General features: G+C 33.2%; 1 protein-coding gene and 1 long non-coding RNA gene across 10 annotated transcripts; one reads left to right on the forward strand and one right to left on the reverse strand.

Moving 5' to 3' along the window:
* Positions 1–1,473: 1,473 nt before the first annotated feature.
* On the reverse strand, positions 1,474–6,032 carry LOC145054356 (uncharacterized). 9 transcript variants are annotated; one of them, XR_013684782.1, is made up of 10 exons: positions 5,593–6,032; positions 5,196–5,249; positions 4,318–5,105; positions 3,706–3,782; positions 3,175–3,264; positions 2,884–3,073; positions 2,583–2,700; positions 2,363–2,514; positions 1,989–2,296; positions 1,474–1,730 (listed from the first exon to the last, which is right to left on the reverse strand). It is a non-coding gene; the product is annotated as an uncharacterized LOC145054356 (long non-coding RNA). The 9 variants fall into 9 exon arrangements; XR_013684784.1 differs by having other exon boundaries at positions 1,989–2,077; positions 2,185–2,296; positions 2,884–3,264; XR_013684786.1 differs by lacking the exon at positions 3,706–3,782.
* Positions 6,033–7,463: 1,431 nt separating this feature from the next.
* LOC145050515 (putative F-box/LRR-repeat/kelch-repeat protein At1g11620) lies at positions 7,464–8,431 on the forward strand. The gene is made up of 2 exons (XM_078998751.1): positions 7,464–7,770; positions 7,818–8,431. Exons 1-2 carry the CDS (start codon positions 7,464–7,466, stop codon positions 8,429–8,431), a joined length of 921 nt encoding a protein of 306 aa, XP_078854877.1.
* Positions 8,432–24,983: the final 16,552 nt, after the last annotated feature.

Genomic DNA, 24,983 nt, shown 5'->3' on the forward strand with positions numbered 1-24,983 from the left:
CGATGTCAAAGGAGGCTGATTAAAACATAAAATAAATGATTAGATTAGACTTTGGGTTCAACCCATTTATTAATTGGGTTGAAAATTTTAATCCAACCCAACCTTTTTATTTAAATGGGTTGATATTTCCAACTCAACCCAACCTTTCAGATAAATGGGTTGTCACCGGGTTGACCCGTTTATATAGTTCCCAATCCAACATATTAAATAAATTAGTTAAACTTGGATTAACCCATTTAAAACAAAACTAAATAAATAAATTAATAAACATTACACCACTAAAATTAGTTATAGACTTAAATAAAATTTTAAAGTATAACAAAAACAAAATCTCAATTTACATATACAGAGAAATTGTTCAAATAACATTAAATATATGTAATTTCTAAATGATTTTTTAGAGTGACTAATGTTGTCAGTGGCAAGAAAAAAAGTAGGAATTAGGATTCTATTTTTTTAACATAAATAATAATACAAGCATTAATTTATAAACTAATACTTAGATTAATACATTATTATATTTTAATAATTATTAAATTAAATATAAATTAAAGTTAATTGGGTTGGTGGGTTGAAAACAAGTTGATAATTTTTACCCGACTCAACCTATTTAACTAAATGAGTTAGACGGGTTGACCCATTTAACTTAAATGGGTTGAAAATCTCAACCTAATATGTTAATTTTGGGTTGAGTTCGGGTTGGATTGGTGGGTTGGGTCGATTTTTGCGAGCTCTAGATTAGATATGAAAGAGAGAGGGGGTGGGGATAGGGCGGAAAAGTTATGATGAAAAAAGAACTAAATAAAAATGATTTATAATCCACTGGTATCGAAGAAAGTAAGGTGCAGTTTGTTTTTTGAAAAAAAAAAAAAAAAAAAAAAAAAAAAAACATCTTTAGACCTCTTATTGTTGTGCAGCACAGCACATGCGCAACACTTTTCATCTCACAGTTGTTTGCTTTTTAGAAGTTTTCAGAGTAAAAAATCACTGCATGTGTTCTGTTTTGCACAACACTTGTATTGCCTCTTTCAACCTCTTCTTTTTTCTTGCTGAAAATTTTTATTATATGTTGTTGAATTGTTATTTTATCTTTTTTTTCGTTCTTTTTGTTTATTCTTGTTAAAAAAATTCATTTTTTATATTGAATAATAATAATTTTTTTGATGAAATATCATTATTTTTTGCTAAAATATATTTATTTTTTGTTGAAATAAAATTATTTTTTGCTGGAATATCATAAATTATTACCGAAATATAATACATTATTAAATTTTTATTGTTAAAAAACTATTTTTTGTTTATAAAATCAGTTTATTTTTTTTTTAATATATGCAGCTACATTCAGATGTTAAAAAAACAAACACGCTTCTTATTACAGTCTGCAATCGTTTGGTCCACCTCTTCTATTGCAGAGGATTGTAGAGATGGTCCACAGACTTTATAAATTTTTGTTTCAAAAAAACAAACAACATCTAAGTTGTGATTTTCACTAGATATATACAAAGATTAAATACATGAACAAGTTTTACATGTATAAAGATAATAATAATAATAATAATAATAATAATAATAATAATAATAATAATAATAATAATAATAACTAGATGGGGAACCCCCGCGTTGCGGGGGTCGGATGCGACAATTTTTCTGTTGTTTGTTCTTTGTAAATGTTATTCGATCAACTATTTGTTTATAGTTTGAGTTGCTCATTCCTTCTCTCTTTAATTGATCTATACATAAATAAATAGATAAGAAATAAAAAACCATCAATGAATCTGTAAGCAAAGTAAGAAAATTGTTAGATTATTTATGTAATTTCAATTAAAAATCATAGCCTACTCATTCCTTCCCTCTTTAACTGAAATAGAATAAAAATGCAACACATTTTGACAAATTCTGGCAATGGAAATCATATATCATAAACCAAAATAACCAACATTGCATTCAAACGATAAAACGGAAAGTATATTATTGAGAATGAAAATGACCTTTCGGTAGATTGCCCTCCTGTATTCCACCTTCCACCTCCACCCACCTCCATCTCCAGGGTCCAATGATGCTTCTCCATCTATCCATCCTTTAAATGATATGAAGCATTCATTCTTAGACTTGTAAAGAACAGAGCATATAAAAGACGTAATAGGAATCTTTTTGAAATCTGTATATATTCAATCAGTTCCATGCCTGGTCGTTGTCGACACTCCACAGGCTTTGCATCCCAGTTGGTTTACTCCAAAATTCTAACAGTTCGGCTTCTTCAACATTGAAACAATGCTCCTTGACTTTTATATGATAACTGCAACAGAAAAACACAGAGTTAGCTATCTGAACAAATTCAGTAACAATCAAGAAAGAAACATACCTCGGATTGATTAAAAGATCCAATGTTTCATCATTTTATTTATTAGGAAAATACACAAAATTTGCATAGTTGAAACTTTGAAGGCATTTGAAATCCTTTATGCATCAAATGCTTATAAGCTCCAGGCTGATGCATTGCTTTGCTGCCACAATCTAAAACAAATATATTCATAATTTGTTTTTTTGGAAATAATATTATTAAATATAGCAAATCTACTTACAATAGAAGGAATGACAAATAATCCAGCTTGAGGCAGAGTGGTCCTAACCTATTACAAATGTTGTTGATAATTCCAAAATTACCCTTATCAGCAAAAAAAATGTAGCATCTACCCTAACCTATTACAAAATAAAAAATAAGACAAAATGAAAAACAAAGTATAAGACATCAGGTAATTTCCACAAAAAAAAAAAGTATAAACGAAAACTCATAAAATATTACTTCTATAGACTCACATCCAAGTCATGTTTCATTAATACATACAACAATTTGTTCCATTTCATCAAAAGAAGGGATCATACCAAAAACATACATATTCCATGATGTTCCTTTTTGACAAATAGTCAGAAAGTGATTCCGTGCATCTCCAATCTAAAGTCTTGTTACAGGAATGATGCATCTTGTATAACATACCTGATAATCAAACTTCTAATCACAAAACCAGCCAAGAAGCATTGATTAGTTCCTCATCAATGTGTGGGTTTGTCATACCTACAGTATATAGGTACATACTATTTACATGATTTCTATCTATTTACATGATCATACATCCATATCTTATTCTTTTAATGAAGTACTAAATACAACGTCACCATCTTTACTCTCAGAATCAGCAAATGATTTGGCCTTCGAAGTGGATCCATCTTCAAGCACAACTCTAGCATCTGAGACCTTCCAAGGAGCTACATAAAACCTTCCATTAGGTGAAGCTAAGTGAATTTGGTAACAGATAATCAAATTTAAGGAGCACCCATGGAGTCATTATAAATTTATGATTTTTGTCATGTTCATAAATGTAGAAAGATAAGGGTGCGATAAATCTTTAAAATTGTCATTATCTGAATGATAAAATGGGTTATGTGAAGTGTATATCATGAATAAAATAAATAAATAAATTTCACCAATAATAGTGATTTTTTTATTTCAACAGATAAACTAAAAAAAACCCTAAAATATAACCAATATTATAAACTGAAATTAACTGTTGCTTGTAGATTTGTGGCCCTAGTTATGGTCTAACTAAAAATCACTCAGAACAAAATCGAAATGAAAACTTGAATAGAACAGGGGTGTGCTTATTGTGTTATCCGAGTAACAATTTGTCGTTTCTTCTTCAATCGAACCTGATTGCTTCGTCATATCTCTTGTTTTTCAAAATAGCGCCAATCTTAGCATATGTCGCTCTGGACCAACAAGTTGTCTGCATTATGCAGTATTTTTTTTTATCATATCAGCATATGTTGCACTTTAGATAAATTTCTGTATAATTATCAACTTATCTGAATTTTCTATTTTATAAAATATTAAAAAAATAAATTAAAATAACAATATGATGGAAATTAAAAAGGGTATTTCAGTCATTCGTACAAATGACCCAGGATTGGAATTGAATTCCATGACTTTGTGGAAGGGAAGTTGAATTCCTTTCGTGTGGAATTTTCTAATTCCAGCGGAAATCAATTCCACACTTATTTTCAACTATATGGAATGGATCTGAATTCAAGATCCCATAGAATGTAGTTGTCTTTGTTATAAGTTTTTTAGTAAGGGTATTTTAGTCATATAAAAAGATTAGTAGGTGATCATTGATCCTATAGATAGCAGGTTCATGAGTCTCACCAACTTTGTGGTGTCTAACATTCACAGCATGTTCATATTCAAGAAAAAGAAAAATATAAAATGAAACATTAAAAAAAGAGAAATATAAAAGTATCAAAAAGTATTTGATATTTTACCTTCAAATGACTTTTTTCTTAGAAAATCCATTTGTTGACCTCAGTAGGAAACTGTGCATTTCCACATTTTGCATAGCTTCCCGACTCGCATGCCAACCAAATACAAATTGAATATAATCACAATGGATAAAAGACAATAAAAAGGATAGAATTGTCAATACAACAAAATAAAGGTGCATAATACCAATTGCTCTAATTAAATTAAATTAAAAATGAAAGTTGGATGTTATATTTGGGTAAAGAATAATGTGTTCAGTTGTTTGTGGCAAAAGCATAAACTATACTGCTATTTCTAGCACTTTACCATTGATTGGGGTACAAACATAGTTTCTGCTTTAGCCACACACAAACAAAGATTATACTTTCGAAAAAGACTACCCAGTTATAGAAATGTAGGTCCAAAGTACGATGCTTTAATAGGAAAAAAAATTAAAATAAACTGTTGTCATATAAAGAAATATCATGTATTTTGATGTTTCTTTGCATTTATCCCATGCATTATATAAAAAAATCTATTATATTAATTCCCGTTATAACACTGTCAATGGAAAATATTTAGTGGTAAGTTATAACTGGATAAACCTTTTGGGGTACAATGTAATTTCTATGTGAAATAGTAAAGAAATGGTAAATTTTTTAAGCTTTTTCATGTTATTTTTTTTAGCTTTTAAAAAGATTTTAAACCTTCAAAATGGCAGAAGTGGAAGAAACTATAATGAAATACATTACTAAATCTTGAATTTAACCCACGTCTGAAGCCATACAATTTCATCCATCCTGCATTTATACTGTGGCACATTGCACAAATCAGTTAAACTATATAGATACATGTAAAGATGGTCAAAGATACATGTAGAGGTGGTTAAATGAAGCATTACCCACTTCAATGCGTCCGATTTCTCCTTACATACCATCAATCCACATCCTTTAACCTATAAATACATAAAAAGGAATGTTAATCAAATAATAACCATTCTGTTTTGCTTCATATTAAAACTAATCAACACTAATGAAATCATTTTAAAACCAGAGATAACAAAAAAGCAAAAAGGAAAATATCTACTGAAGGACCAAACTGTAATTCACTTAATAAACAGGTACCAATTCTGCCAACTCCTTATAGAGTATAATGTTGTTTTTTTTCATAAGTTTAATATATTATAATAATAATAATAATAATAATAATAATAATAATAATAATAATAATAATAATAATAAAATATGAATACATATTAGCCACAAATAATATGCCACATATTTATTGCATATTAATACCTTAGATTGTCTCTCAATTTCTTTAGCATCACATAAATTAAACCTTAAGCTGGTGGGTATAGGCCAAGCCGTTGAGGGATGTTGTGTTGCCAGATCATCATCTTCTTGAAGGAAACGGGGGTTGACAAGGAGGAAGAAATGGAGCAACTATGTTGAGGTGAAGAAAATAGAGGAAGAAAAGAAGAAGAACATCATGTTGCCACTCGTTATCGTGAACACGGGAAGCCACATAACGCTCAAAAAGTAATGTTGGGGTGTTGTGCAGCTATGGTAACGGCGTTTTCAACCGTTTTCCGGTGTCAAGGTCATAAAAACGAGAATGGATGTTTCCCAGTTCGAATAGTCTTAAAGTGAAGCAAATTGTTTCGATAGCAAATAGCACTTGAGCTCTAAACCACCATCATATGATTCATATCCTCTTTCAAACTTTTTCAATTTAGAAAAAAAAAACTATATTTATTGATATATAATAATATTATAAAAAAGAGTTACTCCAAAAAAAAAATATAAAAAGAATTAACTAAAATAAATTAATAATCTAATAAAACAATATTTATTAATATATAATATTATATATTAAAAATAATATTTATTAATATATAATATTTCAATAAAATAAAAAAGAATGTATGCAAAACTAGTCCTTATAATATGGTAAAAGACAAAACTATGAAAATGATCACTGAGGGTAAAATTGTTATTTTAAAGAAGTTAACAATCAATCGGTTAAACTTAACAGAAAAAGGATGAAGCTTACAACAAAACTTGTTAAAAATGATCAAATCTGCAACTTTTTAAATATTTGGACTTTAACCATATAAAATGAGAAACCACATAAACCATTTTTACAATTTTGTCTTCAATTTATAAATTCAACAAAAAGATATATCCAACATATATTTATATTTTCACAACCATATCATTTATTTTCATCTAATTTAAGCCAAGAAAATAGGAAAAATGATTTAGATAGAATGTTAATATTGTATTCTTAAAATAAATTATTTTGTTTGTTTTTAAACCGTACATTTTATTTTTTTGTAAGATTAAATGCACTTTATTTTTTGTAAGCATATAGGAAAAATGATTTCAGATAGAATATAAATATTGTATTTAGAAAAGAATTTACTTTGTTTGTTTTTAAATTGTCAAACAAATACATTTTATTTTTTTTATAAGATTAATCAGGTAATAAATGTATTTTTTATAAGAATAACCAGCTAATAACAAATGCATTGCATTTTTTTTTATCAAAGTAACCAACTCATGTTATCTTAGGTTAAACATCCTACGTCTCTTTCTTTTTACAACCAAGATTTTAAATTTTAGACAAAACTATAAAAAAACAATATAGTTAAAGTCAAGATTCTTTTGCAAAAATATATTTTCAACTTAAAAAACAATCCCAAACACCTCCTAACTTTGAAAAAAAAAATCATTTTACATGTATAAAATAGCAAAACATTTTTTAACATGTTAACTTATTGAACTTTATCTATCAAAGTTAATACAAAAAAAAAATAATTCTTTTTTAAAATATCATAACTTAATAAGTCTCTTTGCCACATTTTAAGTTTAAAAAGCAATCTCAAAACATCCCGTAAATCGGTTATATCGGATAACTTAATTTTTTTTTTTTTCAATTAATATATTTGCCCCCGATAATTTACTTATTTTTAACCTGATGACGAATTACTTTTATGTTTTTATTGGGCAAAAAGAAAGAAAAAAAAAAAAAAAAGATAAAGAGATAGTCTTCGGTGCTTCCTTGATTTTAGCCAAATGAAATTGTATTAGATCTAAATCAGATGAAAACAATAATATAAAAAACTTGGCAAACCCTAATTCAAGCTAGCTGTCGATAATTAATGATGGCGGAGGTGGAGCCCATGACGACGGAGCTGCCTCCCGACGTAATATTCACCAACATACTACCAAGGGTGACGGCGAAATATGTATTGCGTTTCAAGTGTGTTTCCAAGCAATGGCACTCCTTCCTGATGACGCCTGGGTTTCTCCACATGCACCAACTCCATGTGCATAGCAATCCAAATGACCTAAACAAGAAGTTTTTCTTCTTAACTAGCGCAAGACCATGGGAATACCGCACCATCGACTGTGAAACACCTAAAGATTGTTTCACTGCCAGCCGCCCTTTTCCATTCCAAGTCGAAGTTGGTAAAAAATATCGATTGTAACATCTTTGAATGGAATGGTATGCGTAGGCATTAACAAGCCTTGGCCCAATGATACAGAATACTCTGATTTAATTTTATGGAACCCTTTGACCGATGACCATAAGACGCTGTCTAAACCCCCCGGTTGTCCTCATCCTTACAGGGTCTATACAGATGAATATGCCTTGTATTACAGCTCTTCTGAGAATGACTACAAGCTTGTATGGCTAACCAGCGGCCGTCTTATGAGTGTCTATATATACTCATGGAGAAAGGTCGAGTCAACTCACAACGCTGCTTCATATCAATTTCATTTGATCATGTCAAGTGTTATGTGGAACGAAAAGTTCCATTTCCTCCGTAAATTGTTTCATGAGTTTGAAGGAGCAGCTGGTGAAAATTTATTAAATATTCAAAGGAAGACAGATTTTATGGGTTTCATGGTTTTAAGAGGGTGTATTCATTTGTGCGTGGCCATTATAAATGCTGCTTCCATAGATGAGTATGATAGGATTGAGTTGTGGAGTGGACATTCAGGATATAAGTGGGAAAGGGTGACAGAAGCAGAGCCCTTGTCTAGTTCTGATATTAAGAAATATACTGACCTCGATCCACCCAATACTGCACTTGGTAATCAGGAAGTGACACAACCTACTGCATAGGATGAGGAATGGAAAATGGCTCATGTATTCTAGATTTGAAGAGCATGTTTACACACTAGATGCTAGTATGGACAACCATACCAAGGACATCATGTGCTCCATTACCTTACCTTTCTGTCCATCTCAATTTCCAGGAGCGAAATACGTGGAGACTCTTGTGTCACCCAATCAATATATGAAATGACGCGTGTAACACGTACTTTTTTTATAACCTTTGCTTGCTCTTCTTTTGTTCGTTTTGTTATGCGTGGTATTTATTGTCTTAGATGATCGAGTGTCTTCATGTTACCATACCATGTACTTGATTAATAAACAATTTTTGCTTTTACTTCACTTTGATATCTATTCAAATTTATCTTATTCATCACAACTCACTCTAATCTACTTATATAATTAAATCTTTAAGAGATGGATTTTTGTCATTTCTAGCGAGAAGTCAAAGGAGGTTGACTAAAGGTGTGCAGAAGAACATTAGTTATGTCCTGGAAAATGTTCCAATCCGAACTAATTTTTATATAACTGCGATACAAAAGTAAAAAAAGAGCACTATATATGTTTATGTTCGGTTTATGATTAAAAAGAAATAAAGATGTTAGATTTCACTACATAACCATCTTTTGAGATTATGACCTCAACAAAAACAAATACGTAACTCCTGTTTGTCATCAAAAGTTTATGTTTCCATATTTTTTTTCTTTTCTTTTTTTGCTCTTTGTTGCAGATTAATTGGTTTGTCTAGGACTCACATACTTACCATCCATTACCTCCATCCCCTATACTAGGAAGGTCTTAGGAAAAGTTGAAGCACGGTGCTATATAGGATTGGATGAATGTTTCATAGTACAATGCCTTAAGGAAATTTGCAAGTACAATGCCTTAATTAATCTGCAGTAATTAACCATCACACCCTCAGCTCCATAAAAATAAAAGCCAAAGTTCTCTATTTCTCATGGCCAGGGGTTTAAACACTAGATTTTGGTTAAATATGCAGGAAGTTAAGCAAGAATTCAGTTGAAACTAAGGATACTTGGAACTTTGAAACAGAAATACAAAAAGATTGCACGGAAAAGGGCATCACTAAATCATTAATATATATATATATATATATATATATATATATATATATATATATATATATTTTTTGAACGATAAATATAAATATATACTAAACTACTCATAAATTATTCTATCTATATCCCAAAGTGATATCTATATCCCAAAGTGAGAGAAAATATACGTTGTGCTTTTCACAACATTAAACCCATGAAGAAGTTTGCATGCACAACGACAAAAAATAAATAAACAAATAAACACATATCAACCACAAATAATATGCCACATATTTGGATATCAGTACCTTAGATTATCGGAAATCACTCAAAACAAACCTTTTAAGGTGAACCAATTTGTTAGGGTAGCAATTTAGTCGCCGGTTAATATATATATATATATATATATATATATATATATATATATATATATATATATATATATATATATATATATATATATATATATATATATATATATATATATATACTAGTTTATAACCCGTGCGAACCACGGTTATACAATTAATTAAACTTTTAAAATAAAACTAAAAATTATTAATCAATTATTTTAAATAAATTATTAATTAAGAGATTTTTTAGTTATATAAATTTCAATCATTTATTTAAATAAATATGTGAAATTATATCACTTTATAATGTGTATTAAGTTTATTTTAATTTTTATTCTAATGTTATTAATTTAATATAATTAGAGTGAAAATTTTAAAATTTGAAATTTGAAATGGAGAATTAATAGGTTTTCAATTGTCATGTATTAATTAGGAGATATAATATGATGACACATGCCAAAATGCGAATAAAATATGCATTAATTAGGAGGCTTAATAAGATGACACATGTCATAAGGAGAATTAAATTATTCTTTTATTAGATAGGGATATATATATATATATATATATATATATATATATATATATATAGGTAAAGGTTCAAATGAGAACCATAAAAGATTAAAAACCTAAGAAACACTATTATTAAGGCTATTTTTCTTATTTCATAATACCTGATGCATTACTCTCGTTTTACAAAAACAAAAGGAATTATCTCATTTATTTCAACCACGTGTGATAAATAACACGACCACCACTGCCGACGACCCAGTTCCGCCACCATGGCTGCTCCACCACCGCCACAGCGCCCACTGTCGCCACCATCATCGATGCCAGCTCCACCTCCTCTACCTCCCTTCCTCTCTGCAGCTTCCGATTACCTGCGAGAAACATACATCTATCGCACAAACTTCAGATCTGGAAGCGCCACTTTCAGATCTAGATATATTGTCACTGCCTCTTCTCGTTCATTACTCCGATTCTCCGTTAACGACCTCAATCTACCACCCACAACTTGGCCTCCTTCAGTTCCATTCTATCTCTAAATTGCAAAAATGTTTCAGATCTGGAGAGAGAGCGTTACCACCGACGTTAAATCACCTCCACCACCTTCATCGTTAAACAACCACCTAGATCTGACAGAGCACTAGAAAGCTTATTTGATATGCTTTGCAGGAACACTAGATCTGATGGAGAATGAAGTTATTTGTTGCCTCCAGATGACCGAACACCTCCAGATTTGTATTTTTTTAGCCAATCTCCTCTGGATCTGAAGCTAGGAAGCACTCTCAGATCTGGAAACAAGAGTTTTGAAGATGTTTGATGATATGCTCATGAAAAAGGTACGTTTTAAGTTGTGAATGATGTAAATGTGTTATTTCATGTTAGATTTGGTGTTTATATGTGTGGTGTATCTGTATTGTATCTGGTGGTAATGTTTACATAAAAAAATTCTGCAAAAAAAAAAAAAAAGATGCACACTAGGTGCTTGATGAAATGCCTCAATAAAATTAGATAAATTATTGAGTTGTAAATTTAGTTGTGAATGTTACTGGTAAAGTTTTTTTAGAGTTAAACAATGAATAAATTGTTAGTATAACGTCTCTTTGTATATTTGTTCAGATCTTCTGTTTTATGGTGATTATGGATATGACGTACATGGTGAAAACAACGTGTTTGATGAAATACTTCAACAAAATTCGGTAAGTTATTAAGCTATGAATATGTGTTTTTTTATATATTAATTTGTGAATATATAAGTTATTAAAATGTGATTATATATTTTGTTTATTCACTAAATTGTGAGTTAGTATCTGGAATATTGAATTCAACTGTGAATTCTGATTTTTTTTTATATCTTGATCTGATTTTTTTTATTCAATAAATTGTATATGTTTTTCTTTTGATGTTTGGTTCTGAAAGATGAGATAATTTATGTATATATTAAATTGTGGATAGTTTGTTTAATACAGTAACATATGAGATTATACTTGTAAATGAGCTATAAATATATCATATTAAACTGTGAATTTTATGTATTAAGTTGTAAATTTTATTCATGACTTAATATAATAAATTCACAATTTAATACATAGAAATGTCTGCATATATGAACGTATAAATGTAATTTTTAAGTTGATAATATTTATGTGAATAAATAATTTTACGTATTAAACTGTGAATTGACTATATTAAGTTGTGAATTGATTGTATTATGCTGCGAGTTTGTTATGAATTTTGTGTTTGCTTCTGAAATATAAGAAGAAATAATCATTATATACATATATGATTTTTTTCTAAATTTAAATAGATTATACAAAAACTTAAATTTAGAATATTATGTAAATTTAACTTTGAAAAAAAAAACACTAACCTTCATATATGAAAATATAAATGTATGTTTTAAGTTAAGAATATGACATTTCATTGTATTAAATTGTTAATTTAATATATTAAGTTATGAACTTTTTGTATTAAATGGTAATTGATTATATTAACTTGTGAACTGATATCTGAAAGTGTAAATGTAAGTTTTAAGTTAAGAATATAACATTTCTGTGTATCAAATTGTTAATTTACTATATTAACCTGTGAATTTTATGTATTAAACGGTAATTGATTATATTAACTTATGAGTTGACTCCAACTTACTGTGATTTTTTTATATATAAATTTTGTGTTAACATATAAATGATTTATAAATGAACTTTTGTATAAATGTTAGAATACATTTATTTTTTGTGTTGTATAAGTACGTAAAAATGCATTAGTTTTTTTAATTTTTTTGTATTAAATTCAATATGAGTGAATTAATAGGTTTATTAAATTATGAATGTAGTATTTACCCTCTCATTGCATTACTTTATATGCAAATCTGATTTTCAAGAAAAGATGGTTGCAATGTTGGCATAGGCGGTTGGTGGCAGCGTGTCCTGGTGGTGGTAGTGGTAGAGTTTGGGTTTTACTTCTTTAAATTTGTTAATTGGTATAAAATAAATTATATTAAGCTGTGAATTTTTTCTATTAAACTGTAAATGGACTGTATAAATTTGCATTTTACATAAATTTTAGGTTAAAAATATAAAATGATTGTATGAATGAAAATATTAGACTAAAAAAATACGATTTTGCTCCTATCTTAACAAACAAACCAAAATTAAGATTTTAACATAGTTAGTAATATTCACAATACATATTACTTATTAAATGTTGGTTCTTAAAGTTTTTAATCTTTTGTAGTTCTCATTTATATATATATATATATATATATATATATATATATATATATATATATATATATATATATATATATATATATAATGGTCAAAATTAACATAAAATAAAAAAGTATATATTTATTATATTTACTGTAAAAAGTGAAAATAGAAAGTATTTTCCTATGAAAAGCAAAATCATAAAGTTTATTGTTATAAAGTAAGATTAATTTGTGTATAAAAGCACGGTTAATAGAAAAATAGAAACCGAAATTAAAGACAAAAAATAGATTTGTTAAAAGAAAAAGGATGTGTAAAAGTCTAAAAAGACTATATATATATATATATATATATATATATATATATATATATATATATATATATATATATATATATATATATATATATATATATATATATATATATATAAGGTTAGATTCATGTGAGACGGCCTAATTTTGTCAGACCCTGAGATGCATTTTTTTATTTATTTTTTAATTTTTTTTAGTTAATTCAAGTTCCGAAAATAATATTTAAAAAAAAGAATTTGGATTTATCCATTTATTTTGCATTTTAAAATTATTTTTTAGAATATGTACAGTGTAATATTCTATTAGAATAATTCACGTATTTTTCAAAAAAAATGGGATTTTTTTTTATTCTTTTTATTTTTTAGTTAATTCAAGTTCCGAAAATAATATTTAAAAAAAGAATTTTTAGATTTTTCCATTTATTTTGAATTTTAAAATTATTTTTTAGAATATGCCAGTGTAATATTCTATTAGAATATTTCACGTATTTTAAAAAAAATGGGATTTTTTTTACTCTTAATTCAAGTTCCGAAAATAATATTTAAAAAAAAAGAATTTTTGGATTTTTCCATTTATTTTGCATTTTAAAATTATTTTTAGATTTGGTCTCACGGTCTCACAAAATTAGAATTGTCTCAAATGAACCTGAACCTATATATATATATATATATATATATATATATATATATATATATATATATATAGGGCTAGGTTATTTTGTTTTTTACATTTATTGTGTGCTAGAATGCACCAATAGAAATTTAGTAAATTAAATAATTATTTAATTAAATAATTATATATATTAAATGATTTCCATAATTATATGTATATTAAATGATATCCATAATTATAATTCTCTTTTTATGGAAACTAATTAAATCCGCCGTTAATGCCAGTAATAACATTTTTTCAGAATGAATTTGCATCTAAGTTTTTATATATGATTTTGTACTTTGTTTCAAGACTCAATCAATTAAAATACAATAAAGTTATATGAAATATGAAAAACGAGAGTGTATTCTACTAGAATACACTCTCATTCTGCTGCAATACACTCTCATTCTTCTAGATATGAATTTATTCTGAAAGAATATTATTGTTGACATTAATGACGAATTTAATTAGTTTTCATAAAAATGAGTTATAAGTATGGATAACATTTAATATACATATAATTAATACTAAATTCCTATTGGTGCATTCTAGCACAGAATAGATGTGAAAAACATTTGAACCTATATATATATATATATATATATATATATATATATATATATATATATATATATATATATATCAAGGAAGTCCTATTGGCTGGTTTTTTTTATTTTTTTTCTTTTCTGATGTGTTTTTTTGATTGTTTATCTATTTTTATATTGTTGGTGGATTACACGTGTAAACAATTGTTTCTCTACCATCTACGTGGTTGTTTTTCCCCTGTTCTAGCAGTTAGCGGTCGTTACGTGTTCTGCTTCTGGAATTTTCCACCGCCCCTCTTTTAAATTGCCTTTTCAAACAAGGGGGAACAAATTGGTTTTCACTCCATTGTCTGATATTCCCTACTTCTACTCGTTGATCTTCAACATCAAACGAACCCGTCACTACCTCCAATTGCTTCCCTTCTCTTTGCCGACATTGACGTAGGTGCAAAGCAATACCGAGAAACGAAGCATCGAGACGCACACCGAAGAAATTGAGGAAAGCGATTCCGATTTTCATTCAGGTAAACCCTCAATCGGGTTCTGAGATAGTGAAATCTTATATGCTTTCTAGCCCAAAATCGGTTGAAGGAATACCCGTTGATTTCCCATTTAGAGGTGAACAGGGACCACAAATGCACCGCCGCCTACCCCCTTTGGCCGCCTTGCTAAGTTAATTCGATCGACACTGAATTCGTTATCCAAAATGTTACTTCTACTATTTATTTGGGTTTAATTTCTATTTTCCTTCCTTACCTTTGTTTATCTGGAATTTCCGGGGATTGATTTTAAAATTTCATCTTCTCTTTCTCCAGATGTGCTAAAAACCAGCGTTTTCGAAATCGATTTGGGATAAAGTTTGATTCTGACGAGGATTATGATCTTGAGGCCCTGACTAAGCAGGCATTCGATCTAAGTTGTAGGGAGTTGATCGATATCAGTATACGGGGTTTTGGCACCAGTGATCTCCTTCATTACATTGTGCTACGGTAGGCTTCTTCCCCCTCACATCGTCATTAATCATATTCTTTTAATAATTTTAAGTTGCTAAATTTTGTTGGGTGATATCACAAACAATGAACTCAAGGCCAATCTTAGTGGTTGCCCTCACCCTGAATCCCTAGATGTTCGTATGTGTTATAACCTTAATCTTGATGGCAGTTTAGGAAAATTGTGCATGGAACGGATCAAAGACCTTTAATACGCTGATGACTTAGTGGACAACTCTTGGTTTCATTATTGGATACATGAATATGATGAATCTTATGAAAGTGATAGCAATTAACATTATCGTGCTAGTGTCATTTCCATAGAGAATGAAAATGATATCAATCATCATGATTTTAATTTTGATTACGATGAGCACCGTTGGTAATCTAAATTCAGGTGTTAGTTGGTGTTGTTTCCAATCTGAACATGGGTTAGCCATTAACGGGTGTGAAGATTTTTTTGACATATTTTCTATCTGCCTAGAATTGGTTTAATGTTGGTATTTGTAACATCATGTTCTCATTATACCCATTCTAATTTGATGATCAAAGGGCTGGGGATTAATAGGTTTCAAACCCTCGATAGGTTAGGTTAAGGATTTAGTTGGTGTGGTTTAGGTATTTCGGGTAGTTTGGGTATTCGGTTTGTGTTTTGGAATCAAATGGGCATTTTTGTAATTTGTTAGCTCGAGTTTTTATGGAAAGCGAATGTTCGTTCGGGATATCTTAAGGTGAGTATGAATTGGTATCAGTATTGAGCGTCTCGGTCCCTTTATTTGGACATAAGGATCATCGGAATCGGAGTGGTATCGAGAGAGTTACGACCTTCAGAAGAATTAGGGTTTGGGGAAAACGCTAGTACGCGGAGCGTACCAGGAAGGTACGCAGGGCATACAGATGTGAAGCCAGTTATGCAAGGCGTAGCATTGGGAACGCACAACGTAGAAACGAAGTTGGGTCGGGGTGCGAGTCCTCGTACGCTGGGCGTAAGAGGTGGTACGAGGGGCGTACGAGGGGCAGATTGAAAACCCTAATCTTAGGGTTGTACCCTATATAAGCATAATGTTAGCCTCTTTCTTCATTTCCTAAGTCAGCCTCCACCCTCTAAAACCCTAGAATTCATCCTTAAGTCTTCATGGTGGCATCTTGAGCTTATGGTGTCCATTTTGGTGTATTTGGTCCATTTCTATGAAGATGGAGCTTGGTACAGGGATGGGGATCAAGGAAGAGCTTATAGATCTGGCTTATGTGACTCATTTACAGCTTGTTGGAGGTATAAAGATTTGAACTTGATCTTTGATTTCTTAGATCTACCATTTATGAGTTTTGGTTCACGTTGGTCCCAAATATGAGATCTAGTGGTCTTGATTTCATTCCAGGATCTTTGAGTTGCCCCTCTTAGTGTTTATGAGTTTCAAGGTCCATAAAGTTGGCACCTTTAGAGTTTAAATCCATCCATGCATGAGTTATAACCATTTCCATGGTAGTGGAGTGTTATACTTTAAGTTTGGGTTCATTTGGGGTATGCAAAGTCATCAAGTCAGTGACATTATCGGTCTAGACGCTATTTGGGTCTCAGAACTAAGGTTTGGATTTATGGGCTAAGAATTAAGTGCTTAATGGAAAAAGTGGGATTAACAGGGGAGTACGATGGGCATACAAGCCAGTACGCGCAGCATACAAGCCATTAAGCGAGTATGCGCAACTTAGTGCTGAGTACGCCCTATGTACTCAGTCAGATTGGACTTCGCAAATGTGGGCCTCGGGTTGGGCCATTTCTTGGACTAAGTTGTTGTGGGCCTTCGTGGACATCTGGAAAACAGGTTTTTGGACCCAGGAAATTATTGGGCTTTAGGATAAGGTCCATTAGAGAGGTTTGGGCCCAATTTGGAAAATTGGGTCATGGGTGGACCGTATTTGGACTTTGCATGGTTATGGGCTAATGGGCCAGAGGAATGCCAAGTATTTTGGACTAGAAAGATGGTTGGACCTTAAGGTAAGGCCATGTAGAGGTTTGGGCCCAATTTAGAAAATTGGGCCATTGATTAGTTAATTGGCCTTTGGGGCCTTTTAGATTGTAGTCTGGGCCATAGTTTTGGTCAAGGCTAGGTTAGGGGTAAAATGGTCTTTTTATCCTAGGTTTGAAGTTATGATTATGGTTTATGACCCAATTGTTAATTGGGTATTATTTTTTTATTGGTAGTTAAGGATCTGTCAACCATCAGCCAAGGGTTTTCTGTATGTTTCAACAGTGCGAGGTGAGTTTTCTCATTACATCCATGGGTCGAAGGCACCAATACCGGCCCATTATGTGTTATGTGGTATGCTAGTTGTTTTTTTGATATGTGGTATGCTAGTTGTCTCTGTGATACTTGCATGGAAGACCTCGGAGGGGAGCCCGTGGCACTTGGATATCAGACCATGTAGGGGAGCCCATGGCATTCTAGATAAAGATCATGGGGGAGCCCATGACACTTGGTTATCAGACCATGTGGGGGTACTCAGTTTATGTTTGTGCTTACGGTTTTTAGTTTATGTTTCAGGTACTCTGGTTTTCAATTGGAAAGGCTCAGGATGATTGCAGAGCACCCACCGCATGTTTCCATTTTCTGTGAAGTACTCTGATTTGTCAATGCTATGTTAGAAAATAATTTACCTTGTTTTTATGGGAATGACGTGTTCTAACGCTTTATTAATCTAAAAACAAAAAAGTTTATGTCTTGATTTTTGGGATGTTACAAGTTGGTATCAAAGCCTTGGTTTGAGGGATTTGGACATACTCTCGGGCGTGCTTAAACTCAAACTGAGGAAGTAAAGTTTTAAAAAAGAAAAGTATTTTTAAGGAAAATGTTTTCTAAGATAAGAGAAGTATGGTGCATGAAATCTGTCGATCTCAAGTATTTTTCCCAAAATACCCATACATGTTATCTGTTCTGATTTGATTTATGAATTGGTAAATCGCATGCTATCTAGGGCTAAGGATTTGCTCATTTTTTGCATGATAGAATGCTAGGAGAGATGCATTTGTATGTTTATTGTATGAGTTGATGGACTTGCATGCTAGAGCTGATTAGTCAATGATAGATGGGCATGATATGTGTGATGCCTAGTAGTCTTGAGAGTATTGAATGCTATGTTGTAGTGGAAATATTTATTGGTATCAGTAACTGCTAAGTGTATACTTTACAAATTGTATACGGTTTGGATCTTATAGCCCTAGAATAGTTGATTTGGCCTTATTTCCTCTTCCTTGTTTAGTTGTGGTCCTAGGGTAGAGTCTATTATTCGACAGTCTATTTGATCCTATTCTGTGTATAATTTGCATGCATAAGGCAGCCGGCGGTGAGGATGGAAAGGGATAGCATCATTTGTGGTATATGGTTTGAATGTTCTATGATAGTTTTATAGATTGGAGAGTTACTGCACGAATGTTGCTTGCTTTGTGCTTTGTGGAACTCTTGGATGACGGGTGTCAGCTACTAATTGAATATGTTGGTATTCATGAGGTGGATGACTCGCAATATGAGGAGTTCTTCAGCAGCTGATGGCAGGGTGAGGTCGGGAACCTAGGGGGGCCTAGGAGGTGCTTCGGTGGGTTTTGTGTCGTTGTTTAGCGAATACTTAGTGCGTCAGTGGATTAGGTGACTTAGAGGATTTGAGATTATACTTGAGGTAAGTGTCGATAGGTGTGGAAGGTAGCATTGGGCCCGTACTACTAAAAGCATAGGATCCATACCCGAATCGAGGAAAATCTTGGAGAGTCTAAAAAGCTTGGGGAAGAGGATTCTTGAGTATGTTATGATCTTTTTCATGATTGTATTCCAGTTTGGTGATGAGCTTTCAGGAAGGAGGGTTAGGTTCTGGTTCCAGCTCAGGTAAGGGTACTGAGCCGATTAGCGAGCTGATGCGGGGATTCATCTCGTCGAAGACTACCCGCAATGTTTTGTAGAAAACTCATGTGAATTTTTGGTTCGATCGAGGAGGGGTTTTGGAAGATCTTGGATGAGAGTTGGGAGCGTTCCGTGCTGAGGTTGTGGCTATTGTTGGAGTTCGCATTATTTCTTTCCCTGAGTTTCGTGCTTGTGGAGCTCCTGCATTCCATGAGGGGAGGGACCTGTTGTCAACAGGAGGTGGTCAACGGTTATGGCTAACACATTCAGGTCAAGTTAATTTAGTGGAGGGTCTCTGGAAGAAACCCTAGACTTCTGATCAGGGTTCGAGAGGCCAGCAGGGTCGGGTTTAGTGCAGCACGTGTGGGAAACTACACGATGGAGTTTTCGTTCTAGGGGAGGTCCATGTTCTATCAGGTGATTTTGCGGGCATGTTATCTTTTGCGTTCTTCTCGGTTATTCTCAGTTTTCATGATGCTTGGGATTTGATATTGATTTAGGTAAGCGCATCTTCGGTTTATTGCTCTGTTATCATTGTAGTACATTTTAGAGAATTGAGTTATATCTTTTGCATGTCATGAATCATTAGTGAGCTATCAAAGGGTTTGTATCTTGTGTAATGGGTTCCAATGTGTTTAGTTGATATTATGGGTTTGGTCGAGATTGGTTCAGGGATTATGTGGAAGGTATATGGTCAGGATTCAGCGAGTTATTTATTTAGTAAATGCCAAGGTTTTGTGGTTCTAGTATTTGTTTCGGTAGGAGCGGAGTTGCTTATTGAAGAACTTTTGGGTTCAAGCATTGTCGTTGCTAGGAAAGGAGCGATAGCAGGGAGATGGTGGTGTCATTTGTGTGAGTTATTTTTTCATTGAAAGTGTTAGAGGAGCTTTATAATCGCATGGGTTGCAGTCAGTTAGAATCCAATAATTCTTTGAAATTGGAAGGGGGATAAGATCCGTTGGTTCAAGGCAATGGTTATAGTTTTAGCCGCTAGCGTAATAGATTGGGGAACTGGTATGGTATCATCAAAGGAGAATTGGACTATCTGATTGGTTAAGATTTCAAGAGCATCCTTCATGATTTTGAGAGTTGGGTGATCAATGAGTTTAGCTAGAAATGGAACGCTAGTATTGTTCAGCGTAGGGTAGGGGCGGTTCATGTTATTTGAGAGAGACAGGTCAGAGATACATAAGGATTAGAAGGTGGGAAACCCTAGTCGAGACCAAGTGGGGGAGAAGTTAAGTGGTTGTTCAGATTGAGGTTGTGTTAGTGGGGGGGTCAGGGAAGTCCTGAGCGCATGTCGACATCACCATTTTTGTTCATTTTAGGCTGTGGGATTTGAATGTGTAACCAAACTTCTGGTTGGTTGCAGGTTTTAGCTTAGGATGCATGGCACTTGGATGTCAGACCATGTGGGGGAGCCCATGGCATTCCAAGGCAAGACCATGGTTGGTTGGAAATGTTGTAAGATTGTGATGGGATCGTAGCATTCATCAACTTGAGGTAGACTATTAATAAGGATGGTAATAAGCATGGAAGAGGAATCACTTCATGCCTTGGGCATATTGGTCAGGCTTGTCAAGGAATATTCTCTATCTTGGGTTGAGGAGCGTTGGGGTCCGGATTTGGTCGGGCCGTATAGCTCTAGAGGATTAGGACTCATGGCGGAGGTGCGTGTGATTATGGTAGATAAGGTGGGTTCTGGTAGAGACCGTTGGGTCCACGTATCAGATCTTGAGTTGCAGTGTCATGTGGAGGATCGGTGTGTGACGCATAGGGGTTTTAGGCTAGGTAGCCTAGCTGTTTGGATTCTTGGGAATCTGGTGGTTAGACCAGGTGCGAGACTAGTAGTCTCAGAAATGGTTTGGGGGTAATTATTTATCGTTCAGGTGAGGGTTCATCGGGAATTGAAAAAGTATGGTATGGAATGCAAGTTTAGATTCATGAATCTTGGGTTATGAGTGAAGAATTGAATTGATTTTGGGTAAGATATCGAGTCGGGCATCAATCGTAGGGTTCGAGGGCAATGAATGAGTTTAGTTTTGATAGCAATTGAGTCATTGTGTTGTGTCTTGGGTTGGTTCTGTCTTCAAGAGGACCTTAGTGTGTTTGGAATCGGGAGAAGGTAGATCGTTGGAAACCGAGTATGTTATGAGACTATACTTGGTCTCGCGACATTCTTTTAGAAGTATGTTTAGTCTCTATGTGATTAGGGGTATCATCGCCATATAAGGTTGCTCTCGGAAGTCATGTGGGACTACTATGTGTTTGTATATCTTTTGGCTCAGCAATCGGGTAGGAGTTCAGTGATTCAGTTAGATGGGAGACAATTTGGGACCGGGAAGATCTCAGTTGTCGTTGGGAAGCAGATAGGTGGCAATAAGACGAGTCGGAATGGTTTCAGTTTTTCGAGCTTCATGTGAGGAGTCGCTTTTATTTCGGGATATATATATTAAATCGCTCACAGTTGGATTAAATAATCTCATAGAGGTTGATTGGACCCTGTTGCGCAGCTCTCATATGAGTCTAACTGTTGCAGGGATGAATCATTTACTTGAAGGATTATTTGAGCCTGCTGTCAAGAGTAAATATTCTACAGATGTATTTGATCATTGGTTTTGTTCCTATGTAAGCATCAAGATAATTAGGGTTAGGAGAATTTTGTTTAGTATGGTATTCATGAGGTCATGGTATGATCGTGGTTTAGTGAGGGCAATTTGTCGGGAAGTTAGATCAATTTTAAGTTTTGAGTTTCGGGAAAGATGGAGGTGGTTTTCTGCAAGGGGTTTAAGGTCCATTCCTTTCAGGTTTGTTAAGTTATGATAGAGTTGGTTTAGGCCTTGGGAAGGCTGTAGTATTCCCAAGTTATAAGGGTTATTGACGAGATTATTGGATGTGTTGGGAAAGGTAAGGACGGATTTCGAGGACGAAATCTAATTTAAGTGGGGGAGAGTTGTAATATCATGTTCTCATTATACCCATTTGAATTGATGATCAAAGGGTTGGGTATTAATAAGTTTCGGACCCTCGAGAGACTGGGTTCTGGACTTAGTTGGAATGGTTAAGGTATTTCGGGTAATTCGGGTATTCGGTTAGTGTTTTGGAATCAAGAGGGCATTTTTGGTAATTTGTCAGCTTGGTTTTTTATGGAAAGCGAATGTTCATTCAGGATATCTTAGGGTGAGTATGAATTGGTATCAGTATTGAGCGTCTCCATCCCTTTACTTGGACATAACGATCGTCGGAATCAAAGTGGTATCAAGAGAGTTGAGACTTTCGGAAGAATTAGGGTTTGGGGAATACCTAGTACGTGGGACATACCAGGAAGGTACGTAGGGCGTACTTATGCGACGCCGGTTACGCAAGTCGTAGCATTAAGAACACGCAGTGTAGAAGCAAAGTTGGGTCGGGGTGTGAGTCCTCGTATGTTGGGCGTACGAGGTGGTACGTAGGGCGTACGAGGGGCAGATTGAAAACCCTAATCTTAGGGTTGTACCCGATATAAGCATAATGTTAGCCTCTTTCTTCATTTCCTAAGTCAGCCTCCACCCTATAAAACCCTAGAATTTTTCCTTAGTCTTCATGGTGGCATCTTGAGCTTATGGTGTCCATTTTTGGTGTATTTGGTCCATTTCTATGAAGATGGAGCTTGGCGCAAGGATGTGGATCAAGGAAGAGGTTATGGATTTGGATTATGTGACTCATTTCCATCTTGTTAGAGGTATAAAGCTTTGAACTTGATCTTCAATGTCTTAGATCTACCATTTTGATTTTTGGTTCATTTTGGTCCCAAATATGAGATCTAGTGGTCTTGATTTCATTCCAGGAGCTTTGAGTTGCCCCTCTTAGTGTTTCTGAGGCTTAAGGTCCATAAAGTTGGCACCTTTAGAGTGTAAATCCATCCATCCATGAGTTAGAACCATTTCCATGGTAGTATTTTGTTATTGGTAGTTGAGGATCTGTCAGCCAGCAGCCAAGGGTTTTCTGTTATTGGTAAAATGGTCTTTTTACCCCAGATTTGAATTTTTTTATTATGGTTTAGGACCCAATTGTTAATTGGGTATTATTTTGTTATTGGTAGTTGAGGATCTGTTAGCCAGCAGCCAAGGGTTTCTATATGTTTCTGCAGTGCGAGGTGAGTCTTCTCACTATATCCATGGGTCGAAGCACCAATGTCGGCTCATTATGTGTTATGTGGTATTCTAGTTGTTTCTGTTATATGTGGTATGCTAGTTGTCTTTGTGATACATGCATGGAAGACCTCGGGGGAGCCCATGGCACTTGGATATCAGACCATGTGGGGGAGCCCATGGCATTCTAGATAAAGACCATGGGGGAGTCCATGTCACTTGGTTATCAGACCATATGGGGGAGCCCATAGCGTTCCAGGTCAAGACCATGGTAGTAGCCCATGGCAACTCTATGTATGTTGCATGATATTTTGTGGTTGTATGTTATATGGTATTTTAGGGGACTCACTAAGCTTTATGCTTACGGTTTTCAGTTTATGTTTCAAATACTTTGGTTTTCAATTGGAAGAGCTCAGGGTGATTGCATAGCACCCACTGCATGTTTCCATTTTCTATGAAGTACTCTGATTTGTTAATGCTATGTTAGAAATTAATTTACTCTGGTTTTTATGGGAAGGACGTGTTCTAACAATTTATTAATCTAAAAACAAAAAAATTTATGTCTTGATTTTTGGGGGTTACAGTATTTTTCATTTCGTATGAACAACCTGGTTTTTGTGGTCAAAATTGACAATTCTAAACTGAAGTACAAGTTTTAATTTCATGATATACACATCCTTTTGCTTTTGGAAATGCATTATGCTCATCTCATTATGGTATTTCTGACATTATAAAGTGAAATTTGATCAAATTGTTTGGCATAATGAAGTAGAGATATGAATCACACACCCATAGGGGCAGGAATTATTGTTGGTTATGAATCATCTTCGACTTTTTGCATTTGCATACAGGTGGGATGCAGTAATGTCCCACATGCACATCTTGTTGAATATAAGGGTTGTCAAAACTTAAGTTTCCTGTAGGATGTACACTGTTCATTGATGGTGCAGCCCAGTAGCTAGATCAAATTTCATAGGTATAACATTAAAGTACTCCTATTATTGATTCATGGATTTTTTTCTCATGCAATTGATACCAATATGTGGAATTTCTTCATGTTGTTTTCAGTCTAAAATCCTATTACAAATGAACGGTAAAACAAAAGTGATATTAATACTAGTGTATTTATATCATTTACAATTTTCCCCTAACTTATTGAAGTTTGGATGATTATATGTGTAGCGCTCGGTTCCTGGTACGTATCTTAAATAAAGAATATATGCATTTTATACTGAGACTCGACGAGTTGGAGGCTCATCTTGTCGAGTAGGGGTGGAGTTTGGGCGCGGGTGGAAGAGCCTACTCGCCGAGTCGGAAGCCCCGACTCGACGAGTAGACATGTCCGGGTGAAACCCTAAATTTTAGGGTTTGCACCCTATTTAAGCGCACTAACTCACCTCCCATGCAGCCCTCATC

Source organism: Lactuca serriola, chromosome 5, assembly GCF_051521515.1.
Source record: "Lactuca serriola cultivar US96UC23 chromosome 5, Lser_US96UC23_V15, whole genome shotgun sequence".
Classification (NCBI taxonomy): domain Eukaryota; kingdom Viridiplantae; phylum Streptophyta; class Magnoliopsida; order Asterales; family Asteraceae; genus Lactuca; species Lactuca serriola.

Excerpts from the sequence above, each read along its gene's own strand:
- LOC145050515 (XM_078998751.1), top strand. The coding sequence starts at position 7,464 with ATGGCGGAGGTGGAGCCCATGACGACGGAGCTGCCTCCCGACGTAATA. Across the intron at positions 7,771-7,817 it reads TCCATTCCAAGTCGAAGTTG|GCATTAACAAGCCTTGGCCC; the intron begins GTAAAAAATATC and ends TGGTATGCGTAG.